This window comes from Nerophis ophidion, linkage group LG26, assembly GCF_033978795.1.
Source record: "Nerophis ophidion isolate RoL-2023_Sa linkage group LG26, RoL_Noph_v1.0, whole genome shotgun sequence".
Lineage (NCBI taxonomy): Eukaryota > Metazoa > Chordata > Actinopteri > Syngnathiformes > Syngnathidae > Nerophis > Nerophis ophidion.
The window spans coordinates 19,091,985-19,107,515 of record NC_084636.1 but is presented as its reverse complement, the minus strand read 5'-3'; the positions used below and the strand labels follow the sequence as shown (position 1 = coordinate 19,107,515).

At 38.9% G+C, this 15,531-nt stretch overlaps 1 protein-coding gene across 2 annotated transcripts in view; it reads right to left on the bottom strand.

Moving 5' to 3' along the window:
• Nucleotides 1-13,592, bottom strand: part of osbpl9 (oxysterol binding protein-like 9) — a 99,907-nt gene extending 86,315 nt beyond the window's left edge. For both annotated transcript variants that reach the window (XM_061888834.1, XM_061888835.1), the window contains exons 1-3: nt 13,440-13,592; nt 10,338-10,388; nt 1,172-1,250 (exon numbers count right to left, since the gene is read on the bottom strand). In XM_061888834.1, the coding sequence (XP_061744818.1) occupies nt 1,172-1,250; nt 10,338-10,388; nt 13,440-13,550 (241 nt within the window). In that variant the 5' untranslated portion in view covers nt 13,551-13,592. The remainder of the gene's footprint in view (nt 1-1,171; nt 1,251-10,337; nt 10,389-13,439) is intronic.
• Nucleotides 13,593-15,531: the final 1,939 nt, after the last annotated feature.

Here is a 15,531-nt window from a genome sequence, read left to right as displayed (position 1 = left end):
ATTGTATACATTTTAATGTCTCTGGACCTCACATTTTTAATGCCATTAAGGGCCTTAAGTTTCGCAAAATCCATTAAATGACTTTAAATGCTTTTTAATTCCCCGCAGCAACCCAGCTTGAGTGACAATAACAAAACCAATAAGCCGAAGTAAACAAAACAAAACATAACAAAATACTCTGCCTAAATTGTAAAACCTAGACCACCAATAATCAATGCCCCATGTTCTCATCTCAAGACTTGACATGCATGTGGTACCAGCCAGGGACAGTTTTCTCCTTACCCTTCCGTTTGGAGAACCACAGAATACAGCTTCGGAACACAGACATGGGAGAGGGCATGGAGGTGGTGAAAGGGGCAGGATACCCATGGACTGTGGAAGATGACCCTTGAGGACGTATTGAGGGTGGATGGAAGCTGGCGATGAAATGTGAGGGCTTTTTTGGCAGTGAGGGGGGTAAAAATTACACAAATGGGAAGATGGAAAAACAGAGATGACAGACAATTGAGGTGAGCTCAAAACCTGGTGATGAGGTTCTCTGTCCCCTCCAAAATAGGAAAAGGTTGGCGCGACTAAGAAATGCGGGGCAGGGAGACAATCCTGTCCTAATTGATGGACTGACTGGTTACAATACCAGCAGTGGTAGGAGTGTAGTGTAGGACGAGGAAAGGCAGCAGTCGAAAGAGACCTGAGCTCAGCTTCCAGCTCAGCAGTATTCCATTATTATTCCCAGAGGGGCAGCTGCAGAGACACACAAGCTGCAATCTTCTCACTAAGCCGCAGTCAGGAGTGCTGAAGAAAACAAATTCCTTCCTTGTTTGCTGTCCCGGGAATCTATATGACGGCCCGCGGAGCAAAATTCATTGTTTCACTCCAACTTCGCAAAGCTCGGTGACGTTTCCTTAAAAAGGTACAATTTGCACACAGCCCATTTTGACTGATGTGCATGTTTACTGGCAGAGACTAGGCTGATCCGAGTCTTTAAAAGGCAGGGAGGATAAGAATGGGTGGGTGGGGTGTGTGTGGGGGGAGGGAAGGAGGTAGAGCAAGAGAGAGCGAATGAACATCAGCAATGGTGGGAAAAGAGACCACAGAGAGCCAAGGCGAGAGAGCCAGCGAGAGAGAGAGAGACAGGAAAGATACTATTGAACTGAAAGGAGCATCAGCTCACCTTGGAAATGGAAAGTCTTCTGGTCCACAGTGATGGTGAATGTGCTGTCGTCCTCGTCATCAATGCCGATTACAGCGCCCTGGATAAAAAGAAAGAAAAGCCAGTGTAAGAAATTTAGTGGAAAGCAGGCAGTCACGGGTACACGTCTCCACTTTCAGTGACTTCCACTTCTCGCCCTTCCTTCGTAATTTACCTTGGCTTCAAACTCAGAACTTTCAATAAAGCTGAAATATACATCTCTCACACTTTCAACACTTCTGAGCCACATATGCAAGCACAGCCTTTTCATGCAAAGCTAGAAGGGGAAGGAGGAAGAGGAGGTGGGATTTGAGAACGCAAAGAAGAAAAGCAAGGAGGGGAGAAGAGTAAGACACACAAGAGACAAGCAGCCAACAGACGAAAGGACTGCAGAAAAAACAAGACTACCGGCGAGAGCAAACATAACTGGACGTGTGACTCACAGCTGTTTAATACTGTTGTAGTGATTATAAGTCAAAGATTTACAGAAGGGCAGAGTATCTCATATTATTGAATACAACCTCTTATGTTTTAGTGACCATACATGTTACATTACACCTTCTCAAGGGATAATACCAGAAATTAAACGTGGAAATACTTAGTACACTGGAGTAATCAGTCTACGTCAGTATAGATTTACTACCACAAAAAATTACTCAAAATCACGTCATTGCCTAAACAGCTGGCAACACAATTTATATGCAAGATAATAGTGTCTACAGTGAAGTATAAGTGATAGCATAAGTGCTCCCAGTATTGTGGATCTGCGGTTCGTTGAAGTAAATATGAGTTCCAGCATGTGTTGTGTCATCCTGACGCAGAGCATAATCCCATTTTATGGGAAACTGGGTCCCATGGAAGTTTTGGAACATGATAACAAGGCCCAACACACATTTAAGGAGGAATGCAAAGGTGATGGGAGTGGTCAAGTATGCCCCTCAAGACCTCAACCCAATTGGAGGAGCCAAAGTTGTCGATCATCCACAGCTCCATCAGTGCCACAGCATCTCAAACAGATTCAAGTCTGGACTTTGACTGGGTCACTCCAGAACATTCACTTAGTTTCGAGTCACTCAAAAGGTAGACTTTGAAACATTGTTTTCATCAGTGGATTTCCCTTCGGAACTTCACCAAGCATGCCATTCTGGACAACTGTCTTTTTTATGGTTCAGATCATAAAATTATTATCAATAAAAACACTGAAGGGCACAAAAGTTTTGACCTTGTAAATAATCGTTTACTGAAGGGTTATATTATAATGCTCTGAAGAGTAAACATTTATTGATGATGGTTTAGTTTATGTTCTTAATGTGCAAGAAAAAAATTGCAACTTTGCAAGTCTAGCAAAAAGACCCTGTAAATTAAGATGTTAAAGATTAGACTGTTGACTCTAATATGGCATGAACAGCATAGCAGTTTGTCATCGTTTTATGAGAGAATATATGTGGCCAGACAAAACTACCACTCAGGAGTTAAGGGAGACAGACTTGTTTTGCAATGATCTAACTGTAGTGAATGTGGGCAAAGTTTATGTATATTCTCTGCTCAAAAGGCTTGTTGTACATTTGTTTAACATTACATGCTGAAATGTATGCAGGTGCACCACATTTCCACAATGCACAGCACTTGATAGAATGATCCTTTTACTTTTAGTATCAAGAAATGACCAGGTGAAATAAATTACTGCCATCTAGTGGTGACAACAATATCTTGAAAACATGGGTGAGTATATACATTTTGACAGCTCTTTGTCAAGTCTGAAGATAGAGCCACATTGTTTTCATAACGCTTTGTGCAAATAGTCTGGGGCTGCATGAGGGAGTAACACAAGCAGCACACATTGACACAGCTCTCCAATTGTATTAGCTTGTAAATGTGTCATGTTTTTAATTAAAAACTGAACAGATTAGGGCAATCCATTGCCACAAAACAGAAAGGAATACAGTGGTACCTTGGTTTTTATTACTAATACACTCCAAGGGTCGTAGTTTTCTCATAGGAAACAAACATCTGATTAATCTTTTCCAGGCATCCAGACATGTTAAAACAAAACACTTTCAAATAGAGCAGGCCTGGGCAATTATTTAGACTGGGGGCCATTTTTGACAGAAAAATGTGCATCTGGGGGTCAATGTGTGCGCTCAAAATAAAATGAGTTTCTTTTTTTGGAACACTAATACAAAAACTCACACAATATTGTCTGATGGAATGTAAAGTGATTTATGAAATAAGACGACCTGAATGTACCAAATAAAATAAAGCATATGGGATGTACAATATTAACTATGAACAACAAAACACTGAATATTGGGAAAGAACATACCCTTTTAAGACTGCTAAGTGGCCTGGTGGTTAGAGTGTCCGCCCTGAGATCGGTAGGTTGTGACTCTGAGTTCAAACCATGGCCGAGTCATACCAAAGACTATAAAAATGGGACCCATTACCTCTCAGCATCAGGAATTGGGAGTTAAATCACCACAATGATTCCCAAGCACGGCCACCGCTGCTGTTCGCTGCTCCCCTCACATCCCAGTGGGGTGGAACACGGGGATGGGTCAAACACAGAGAGTAATTTCCCCTACATGTAGCATGTGTGTGACTATCAGTGGTATTTTAACTTTAACTTCCTGGACGACCACCTTGATCAACAAATTTTACACTCGTGCAAAACACAACAAAAATTCAACAAACACGGTAAAACATGAATGCAAAGGGTAAAAATAAAAACGCCATATCTGATAGTGCAGATTCAAACCATTGGAATACTTTCTAAAGTTTAAGACATTCAGGAGTTTGAAAACAGTACTGCACATTATGGCAGCCGCATTACGGCGGCTACAGTTTCGATGTTAAAGTTTTAAAGAAAAATGTATGGAAACGTTTGGTGGGTCAGATTGAAGAGTTTAATCGGGCCTGGGGTCCGTATGCTGCCCAGCTCTGCTTTAGAGGGTAATTATAGTTTTACATGCAGAAAACTATGCAAAATACAAATATACTAAAAATAAACACTCAAAGTCCAGACTTCAATCAAATCTTATATCCCAATAGTAAAGAATTCTTAGAAAAATCCTTAAGGTTTTATTCTCCAAATGTGTGTCTTTTAAGAAATGTATTAGGTAAATTATTTAATTTCTCTCTCCTCAGGTTGTCAGGCCAAAACAATGATTGGAGATGCCATTGACACTCAAGCCACATTTTATTGTTGAAGATCCATATGTCTATTTTTATAGTTACTACAAAAAAGAAATAAAACACAATTAGTAATTAAATAAACAATGAAAAACATTTGCATTCTATCAAGATCAGACAAATGTCCTTTCTTCTTTAAAATAAAGATGACATCAGGATAATGCAAAGAATGATTGCGCATGACCGAACTATCAACCTAAAATAGGGCAATAGCAGAGAAACACTGTAAATTGTAGCAATTTTCAGCAAATGATAAAAATTCCCATGTTCCTTGAACACACCATAGGCTTTAAAAAAGTTAAGAGTAACTGCAGATAACAAACAGTCAATGAATGAATCTACAGCACGATTTAAGCAATGGCAAGGACATCCACCTTGGGATAGGTTGAATGGCAACACTAAATTGGCCATAGTGTGTGAATGTGAGTGTGAATGGTTGTTCTGTGTTGGCCCTGCGACATGCTTCACAGTATGTATGGTGTTCTTGGGATGCAACTCAGTATTCTTCTTCCTCCAAACACGACGAGTTGAGTTTATACCAAAAAGTTCTATTTTGATTTCATCTGACCACATGACATTCTCCCAATCCTCTGCTGTATCATCCATGTATCCATGTTGCTATAAACTCAACTCGTCGTGTTTGGAGGAAGAAGAATACTGAGTTGCATTCAGAGAACACGATACCTACTGTGAAGCATGGGGATGTAAACATCATGCTTTGGGGCTGTTTTTCTGCTAAGGGGACAGGACAATTGATCTGTGTTAAGGAAAGAATGAATGAGGCCATGTATCGTGAGATTTTGAGCCAAAACCTTCTTCAATCAGTGAGAGCTTTGAATGGTTGACCAAATACTTATTTTCCACCATAATTTACAAATAAACTATTTAAAATTCCTACAATGTGAATTCCTGGATTTATTTTTCACATTCTGTCTCTCAAAGACCTCTGTCATCATTTTAAGTGGGAGAACTTGCACAATCGGTGGCTGACTAAATACTCGTTTGCCCCACTGTATAGAAGCAACATCTGTAAAGCAGAGAAATTAAAAAAATGTACGGAGGGTGAAAAAGTCTGTAACCCAAACAAACTGTATTTAATGTGAGCTATTATTTACAGGAAATAATGGATGCTATTCGCAATGATCTAGATGCATTCAGAACATAACACCCACGACAGGCACATGGAGTGTCTGCAACAGAGGAAAAGGAGGTGGCACTGTGTTCACTTGAAACTCACCGTACATGTTAATTTTTCAATTTTGGAATATGATTGCAGGGCAATCAATTTAAATGTAGGAAAAGTACTTTAGAGTTGCAATGCATGCTAAGATGACATTAATGCCATTTTGTGATTTATGCTACAGCATCTATTCAGGCAGCAAGCATCACTCGCACATTTGCTGGTGAGAGACAGACTAATCATGTAGATCCAGGTAAGTGTTTATTTGTAACAGACTGTAGTAGCAATATTTTTAAACTATAAAATATACATCGGTAATACAGCTAAATCAATATCAGACTCAATTTTGACACAATAATTTTTAAATACTCTCAAGACATCCTGGCCTTTTCATCTGAAATAGTTACTGTGGTTCATAAGTATTAGCATACATGAGAACATCAGTGTTAATATTTAGTGCAGAAGCCTTTGTTTGCAATTACACAGGTCAAACATTTCCTATAGTTCTTCACCAGGTTTGCACACACGGCAACAGGGATTTTGGCCCACTCCTTCACACAAGTCTTCTCTAAATCTGTCAGGTTTCGGGGCTGTCGCCGAGCAACACGAAGTTTCAGCTCCCTCCAAAGATGTTCTATTGGATTTGGGTCTGGACACTGGCTAGGCCACTCAAAAACATTGCTATGCTTCGTATGCAGACCCAGCCACGACCCATCTTCAATGCTCTGACTGAGGAAAGGAGGTCACAATACATGGCCCGTTCATCCTCTCCTTAATACAGTGTAGTCGCCCTGTCCTCTTTGCTGAAAACACCAGTAAAGCATGATATTTCCACCCCCATACTTTACTGTAGGGATGCTGTTCTTGGGATAATACCGTATTTTTCGGATTATAAATTGCTCCGACCGAAAATGCATAATAAAGAAGGAAAAAAACATATATACGTCGCACTGGAGTATAAGTCGCATTTTTGGGGGAAATTTATTTGATAAAATCCAACACCAAGAATAGACATTTGTAAGGCAATATAAAATAAATAAAGAATAGTGAACAACAGGCTGTATAAGTGTACGTTATATGACGTATAAATAACCAACTTAGAACTTGCCTTGTATGTTAACGTAACATAATATGGTAAGAGTAGGGGTGTAACGGTACACCAATTTCGGTTCGGTACGTACCTCGGTTTAGAGGTCACGGTTCGGTTCATTTTCGGTACAGTAAGAAAACAGCAAAATATTAATTTTTGGGTTATTTATTTACCAAATTTGTAAACAATGGCTTTATCCTTTTAACATTGGGAACACTATAATAATTCTACCCACGTTAATCCACATTAAACCGCCTCAAGTTGTTGCTTTGATTAAGTAAAATGACAAAACCTTTCTTCTACATATAAAAAGTGCAACATTAAACAGTTTCAAGTCAACTCATCATGCTTCATTTATTACAGCATTTGGGAAGCCTGTAGTTGACTCTTATTATACACACGCACGCACTTATGCACACACACACACGCACGCACACACAGCAAAATGAGCTCGTGTAACGCTAAAAGCTAATTAGCCTTCACCTCAACCCAGAACTATGAGAGAGCTGAGCTGCAATTTAAGTTTCTAGAATGTCAACGGGCTCATAGTGATGTTTGTAATAGTTGTGACCGGGAAGTGTTTTTTATAATTTGGGGAGTGTACGATGTCAGCTGCTCACCTGCTAAACACATATCTGCTCATCTCGACGCCGAAGCACTGACTCAATGCTTTCTGAATGCGCACTGCTGATTGGCTGTTACATCGCTCTGAATACGCCCTGCTGATTGGCTGTTACATCGCTCTGAATACGCACTGCTGATTGGCTTTGTATGTAACCAATCAGATGGTTGTGTGGGCGGGACAATGCTGGGTGCACACTGCTCGGACAGACGCAGAAAGCAGAGCAGCTTGTTAAGACTTTAGTTTACAAACTCGTTCGATACACCCTCGTACCGGACCGAAACCCCCGTACCAAAACGGTTCAATACAAATACACGTACCGTTACACCCCTAGGTAAGAGTCATTCAAATAACCATAACATATAGAACATGCTATACGTTAACCAAACAAACAATCTGTCACTCCTAATCGATAAATCCGATGAAATCTTTTTCCTTGATGTCGCTTCTAAACAACTCTGCCAACTCCAAAGGTATGCATCGCATCCTCTTGTTGTTTTCTGCTGCATTGCTTGTAATCTGCAGTACATGATTTCCTTTTCGGTCCAATTTTTGTTCATCCCTTCTCAGTTTTTATAAGTTACCACCAACGAAGAAATTATCCAATTTAATAGCTACGGCAGTAGCATATAGCAGTTAGCATTCCATGACCCACAATGCACTTCTGCCATGACTCTCCCCCGCCAAATTCTTATTGGTTGACGTGTATGTGACGATTGCTGACGTGTGTGTGAAGATTGCTGACATTTTCTTTGTCTCTTCCGCGAATGAGATAAATAATATTATTTGATATTGTGTAATCTGCAGTACATGATTTCCTTTTTGATGCCATTTTTGTTCAGCCCCTCTCAGTTTTTATAAGTTACCGCCAACGATGTAATGATCCATTTTAATAGCTACGGCAGTAGCATATAGAAGTTTGCATTCCATGACCCACAATGCACTTCTGCCATGACCCTCCCCCGCCGATTTTTTATTGGTTGATGTGTATGTGACGATTGCTGACATGTGTGAAATAAATAAAAAAATATATTATTTTATATTTTACGGTAAAGTGTTAATAATTTCACACATAAATCGCTCCGGAGTAAATGTCGCACTCCCCGCCTAACTATGAAAAAAACTGCGACTTATAGTCCGAAAAATACGGTACTCATCTTTCTTTTTCTTCCAAACCCTACGAGTGGAGTTTATACCAAAAGGTTCTATTTTGGTCTCATCTGACCACATGACTTTCTCCTGTGACTCATCTGAATCATCCAGATACCCATCGGCGAAATTCAGACGGGCCTAGACATGGACTGACTTAAGCAGGGGAACCTTCCGTGCAATGCATGATTTTGTACCACTACGCCATAGTGTTCTACTGATAGTAGCCTTGGAAAAGTGGTCGCTGCTCTCTTCAGGTCATTCACCAGCTCCTGCCGTGTAGTTCTGGGTTGATTCCTCACTTTTCTTATCATGATTGATAACCCACAAGGAGAGATCTTACATGGAAAACCAGTCCGAGGTAGATTAGCAGTCATATTTAGCCTCTTCCATTTTCTATCAATTGCTGCAAAAATTTATCTATTCTCACCAAGCTGCTTCCCAATTGTCCCATAGCCTTTTCCAGCTTTGTGGAGCTCTACAATTTTGTTTCTGGTCTTTTTTGACAGCGCTTTTGTCTTGCCAATGGTAGCAGTTGGATCTTGACTGACTGTGGGCTTGCACAGGTGACTTTAATGAGCTCAAAGGGGTGGCGGCTAGGTGATTAGTTACGCGGTAAAGGTGGACGTTTTTAAGGTACAATGACAGCTCTTTGAGAGTAATAATTATTGCTGATTCTCATGGATGCAAGTACTTATGAACCCCAGTAACATACAAATAAATCATTAAAAAAATCATACAATGTGATTTCCAGATTTTTCTTTTTAGATTATGTCTCTAACAGTGGAAATACATATATGATGAACATTTAAAAACCTCTCCCTCATTTCTAAGTGGGAGAACTTGGTAAATTTCAGGATGTGCAATTACTCGTGGACCTCACTGTATGTTATATATTTTGATATATAATTACAGTATATATTACAGCTAATGTAATACTCATTACATTAACAAGATAGAGTGAACACTCAAAACAGAGTCAAAGTTGATGGAAATGTTGGTCTTGTAATTTAACTAAAATCATAATTATTAATACATCTATACATATCATTTTTTTACAGGACAATGAAGGAGTAGCAGCAGACTCAATGTTACAATCTAACAAGCTGAAGACACCTCCTTAGCTTCAACGGATGCCTGTGAATGTATCAAATCTCCCCCCATTGATCATGCTGACTGGCCACACCATTTGACTAACACACTAAAAATGTAATTACTTAGTAGAGGACCTTATGAGGTAAACTCAGACTTCACATTTCTGAAAAGAGATGATTGAAAATCCCTGTCACCACTACTTCCACAGACATTTAGTGAATGGAGAGAAAATTAAGAAAATGTGGCTCATGTATTTACCCCAACTATCTCCCCATGCCATTTGCGTTACATTTGTAGGTGTGAAGTTATTGTTTCATTCTCAAGGAAATTATTTAAAAGGTTTATATTTTTTCTTTAGATTGCATTTTTGTCTTTACGTGTCAAATACATGATTGCTCACTTTGTAATGCTGTTTATAGACTTTTCTCTGGGGATGGGGGCAGTGTAAATTTTTGTCGAGGGCCGGGAGGTTTCTCTCGCGCCTGGGGCGTCAAATGGTCCTACACTTTTACTATTTCCTGTAGTTACAGCCAATATATTCCTATTATAAATCCCAATGATACATCAATTAATCGTCTCTACCTCTTGTGCCTATTAGGGTGACAAGTGAGCTGGAGTCCATCCCTGCTGGCTGACAAGTGGGTTACACCATGGACTGAGTGCCAGCCAAAAACATTCACACCTTTAGGGAATTTGAGTCTCCTATCTAACATTGTAAGTTTTTTGGGCTGTGGGAAGAAGATGCAGTAACCATAGAACACCAAAGCAAAGAAATACATATAAGAAATGCAAAAATGAACAATCGCCACCCTGATTACCTTACCCTGAGTCGTACACATCCTCTTCTGGACCCCCGCATCATTTTGTCCTTTGACTGAAAACCAACAGAATAAAATTAGCACAAACGAGCAAGACAGAGTAAACATAATGCACAACTATTCCATAAAGATGGATTCCTATGAATTAGAGGTTGTGGATGTGTGCACAATGGCAACCACAAACTTAATAAGGATTATTGTTCCTTTCCCACGTGGCATTCTCGTGGTTCCCAATTTGCCATAGTTAAGGGTAAAGGCAAGTAATACAAAACGAAATGTGTGAAAAGTATGTCAGTGTGGATATGATGTACTTTGCGTATATGCATAAATGGAGCTGTTAGTCGTTGACATACCGTATTATCGAGACCATAGGGCGCACCGGTTTATCAAGCGCACTACCGATGAGCGGGTTTATTCAGGTCTATTTTCATACAAAAGGCGCATTGTATTTATTATAGGGCGCATTAGAGGAATCATATTTTTTTTTCTTTCTAAAATTAAAACACTTCCTTGTGGTCTACATAACATGTAATGGTAGTTCTTTGGTCAGAATGTTGCATTGATTATGTTTTACAGATCATCTTCAAGCCGCTTTCTGATAGTCGCTTCAGGATGCGTCGTTTTGTGGGCGGTCTTATTTACGTGTCTTACCTTCGGCAGCGTCTTTTCTCACCCAGGTTTGTTGGAACGGATTAGCGTGCAAGGACGGGAGTGGGAGAAGTGTCAGAAGTTGGAGCTAACTGTTTTAATGTCATTCAGACTTTACTTAAATCAATAACGGAGCGGCAACTAGTGCAATACCAACGCAGGAAATGAGTCCCGTGAAAAACCATCCGACCGGAATGCTCTAATAACTAAAGTTCCTTGGGTGAATAATATAAACTCACTATACCGGTATGTTTTAGCGCTTTCATGGCGAGTTTACTGACAGATATAAGAACTTTACATTACTTTATATTATAAATGGCATAGGGAAGCAACTCAGTATTCTTCTTCCTCCAAACACGACAAGTTGAGTCTATACCAAAATGGATAAATGGATGATACAGCAGAGGATTGGGAGAATGTCATGTGGTCAGATGAAACCAAAATAGAACTTTTTGGTATAAACTCAACTTGTCGTGTTTGGAGGAAGAAGAATACTGAGTTGCATCCCAAGAACACCATACCTACTGTGAATTATGGGGGTGGAAACATCATGCTTTGGGGCTGTTTTTCTGCTAAGGGAACGGGACGATTGATCAGTGTTAAAGAAAGAATGAATAGGGCCATGTATCGTGAGATTTTGAGCCAAAACCTCCTTCCATCAGTGAGAGCTTTGAATGGTTGACCAAATACTTATTTTCCACCATAATTTACAAATAAATTCTTTACAATTCCTACAATGTGAATTCCTGGATTTTTTCCCACATTCTGTCACTCACAGTTGAAGTGTAACTTTGATGAAAATTACAGACCTCTGTCATCATTTTAAGTGGGAGAACTTGCACAATCGGTGGCTGACTAAATACTTTTTTGCCCCACTGTATCTCTTATGTGTGGCTGCCATTTACTGGTCACACTTATCATTTCACCAGATACCAAAAAAAAGCTTTGAGTTTGGTAAGCTCAACCAGGGCGCACTGTCGAGTTTTGAGAAAATGTAAGGATTTTAAGTGCGCCTTATAGTCCGAAAAATACAGTAATCTCCTTTAACTAATCATGTTCATTAGAAATTGTGTTTTTAAAGTGCTAGGCGCAGCTGCTTGTAAAAAAAATGACGAACAAGGATTTTTCATACGTACGTAGTTAACGTTAGTTACGTTTAAAGGCAAAATTAATACATATTTAGATCCTGGAGTGATCATAAAATGCCACAAAATATGCTCATCCAGATCATTTGAGGGAAAGCTCACTTTTCCACAGTTTGAAAACACCTGCTTTTAATTATCATTTACAAAACGAAAATTGCACAAAGCAGAAATCTAATCGACACAGTAAGAAAGTGTGATGTTGAAGCTGATACAGTTTGCAAACCAGGGCGTTTGTCATGGTCATGGAATTTACACATACTAAACCAGTGGTTCTCAACCTTTTTTCAGTGATGTACCCCCTGTGAACATTTTCTAAATTCAAGTACCCCCTAATCAGAGCAAAGCCTTTTTGGTTGAAAATAAGACATACAGAAGTGAAATACAGCATTACTGTATGTCATCAGTTTCTGATTTATTAAATTGTATAACAGTGCAAAATATTGCTCATCTGTGGTGGTCTTTCTTGAACTATTTAGAAAAAAAGATGTAAAAATGACTAAAAACTTGTTGACAAATAAACAAGTGACTCAATTATAAATAAAGATTTCTACACATAGAAGTAATCATCAACTTAAAGTGCCCTCTTTGGGTATTGTAATAGAGATCCATCTGGATTCATGAACTTAATTCTAAGCATTTCTTCACGAAAAAATACATCTTTAACATCAATATTTATTGAACATGTCCACAAAAAAAACAGTTAATATTGCATTGTTACATTTGTTTTCACAGTTTATGAACTTACATTCACATTTTGTTGAAGTATTATTCAATAAATATATTTATAAAGGATTTTTTTATTGTTGCTATTTTTAGAATTATTAAAAAAAAAATCTCACTTACCCGTTGGCATACCTTCAAGTACCCCCATTGTAAAACCACTGTACTAAACTAACAAGTAACGTTAGCAACTGACTCCTCCTATTGTCTTTTGTGGCTCCAGACTAACACAACTAGCCAGCCGTGTGTTGACACACACCGACAATTAGAATTAGAAAAGATCATAATTCTGCGTCGCTGTGACCTAGAACCGTTAAATGTAAACATAAAATAGGTGTTAAAAGGCGTTTCGGCTTTAGCTGTATCAAGCAAGAATGCTAACCGGAAATATAAAAGAAATGCTGCCACACAATTGGTCAGTTCCACTTGAAGGAGCAACGTGATTGGTCCATAAGAGTCTCCGTCACCTAGCCTGTTGGGCGCCCGAGACTCACCCAACTCCTGACAACAGCAAGGCCCTCATCGCGAACAGCGTTAACTTCTAACCCCATAAAGGAACATTTTGATGTAAACAGCCAGTGGAAAACAACGTACCGTGTAGTATGACAGCAGGCCGGCATTATAGTCCAATACAAACCAGCGATACTGCCAACCTTTCATGACGTTAGTCCATTTGCTCAGTGGACCCTCCATGATAGACGCCATTTTTACAATAGGGACGATTGGGAGGAGTCGGATATGCCGTGTAATGACGTCACGTGGATTGAGATTGTTAATGTCAATAAAGCTTATTGAAGGCTGGGGTTAAAATTGTTTGAGGCAGGTTTATATATAAATATATTTTATTTTAGCGATTGGCAGTGATGAAAAAAAGGAGTTAAAAATTCAGAGGAGTCTAAATACTTTCTGTATGCACCCAATGTGCGTGTGTGTATATACATATACATACATATATATATATATATATATATACATATATATATATATATATATACATATATATATATATATATATACATATATATATATATATATATATATATATATATATATATATATATATATATATATATATATATATATATATATATATATATATATAATATATATGCATCATACTTGCCAACCTTGAGACCTCCGATTTCGGGAGGTGGGGGGTGGGTGGCATGGTTGGGGCGGGGGGGGGGGGGGGGGGGTGGTTAAAAGGGTGGGTATATTCCACCAACTCGAGTATTTCATATATATTTTATATATATATATATACTGTATTAAATACTTGACTTTCAGTGAATTGTAGCAATATATATTTATTGTACTATATATATAAATAAAAGAAATAGTTGAATTTCTGACGGCATCTATCAAATACACAGTAATAAAAACACAATTTTTCTGAACACCCTTCACGGATTTGTTGTAGACATCCGCAAATGAGAACGGGACGTTGCTTCTAGCTATCAGCATAGCCCTCTTTGTCTCAGCATAAGATACACCATTGGGTCTCCATTTTGCGAGGTGGGCCATAAAACTGGGTTGTGAACGATGCTGCGCTGCGGACGCTTTGTGCTTTGCTGATCGTTCATGGCTGAATATCCGTTTGGCCGCCGTGTTCATTGGAGAAGTCTGTTCTACAAAATTTACAGGCAACATGCCCCTTCCCCTTCGAATTCTCATGTATAAACTGAAATTCTTGTTTCCAATCGTTCTGGAACTTGGAAGCGTATTTCTTCATTTTGCTCGTCGACGGTATAATATATTGGGTTAGATTTAATAACCAGGCGACGTGATGAAGTTACGTCTCTTTACTGTAGGCTTCAGAACAGACTCTAATGTAGTATATATTTACATTCTATTCTATGTACAGTAGATGGCAGTATTGTCCTGATCTCTGGGGCCAGAGAAGCCGGCGGAGTTTCTGGATGTTGTTGATAAATGGCTTTCGCTTTGCATAGTAGAGCTTTAACTTGCACTTACAGATGTAGCGACAAACTGTATTTAGTGACAGTAGTTTTCTGAAGTGTTCCTGAGCCCATGTGGTGATATCCTTTAGAGGTTGATGTCGGTTTTTGATACAGTGCCGTCTGAGGGATCGAAGGTCACGGCCATTCAATGTTGGTTTCTGGCCATGCCGCTTACGTGGAGTGATTTCTCCAGATTCTCTGAACCTTTTGATGATATTATGAACCGTGGATGTTGAAATCCCTAAATTTTTTGCAATTGCACTTTGAGAAACGTTGTTCTTAAACTATTTTTACTATTTGCTCACGCAGTTGTGGACAAAGGAGTGTTCCTCGCTGCATACTTTCTTGTGAAAGACGGAACATTTTTTGGGAAGCTGTTTTTATACCCAATCATAGCACCCACATGTTCCCAATTAGCCTGCACACCTGTGGGACGTTCCAAATAAGTGTTTGATGAGCATTCCTCAACTTTATCAGTATTTAATGCCACCTTTCCCAACTTCTTTGTCACGTGTTGCTGGCATCAAATTGTAAAGTTAATGATTATTTGCACACAAAAAAATGTTTATCAGTTTGAACGTCAAATATGTTGTCTTTGTAGCATATTCAACTGAATATGGGTTGAAAATTATTTGCAAATTATTGTATTCCGTTTATATTTACATCTAACACATTTCCCAGCTCATATAGAAACGGGGTTTGTATCAACAGAAACAACACTATTG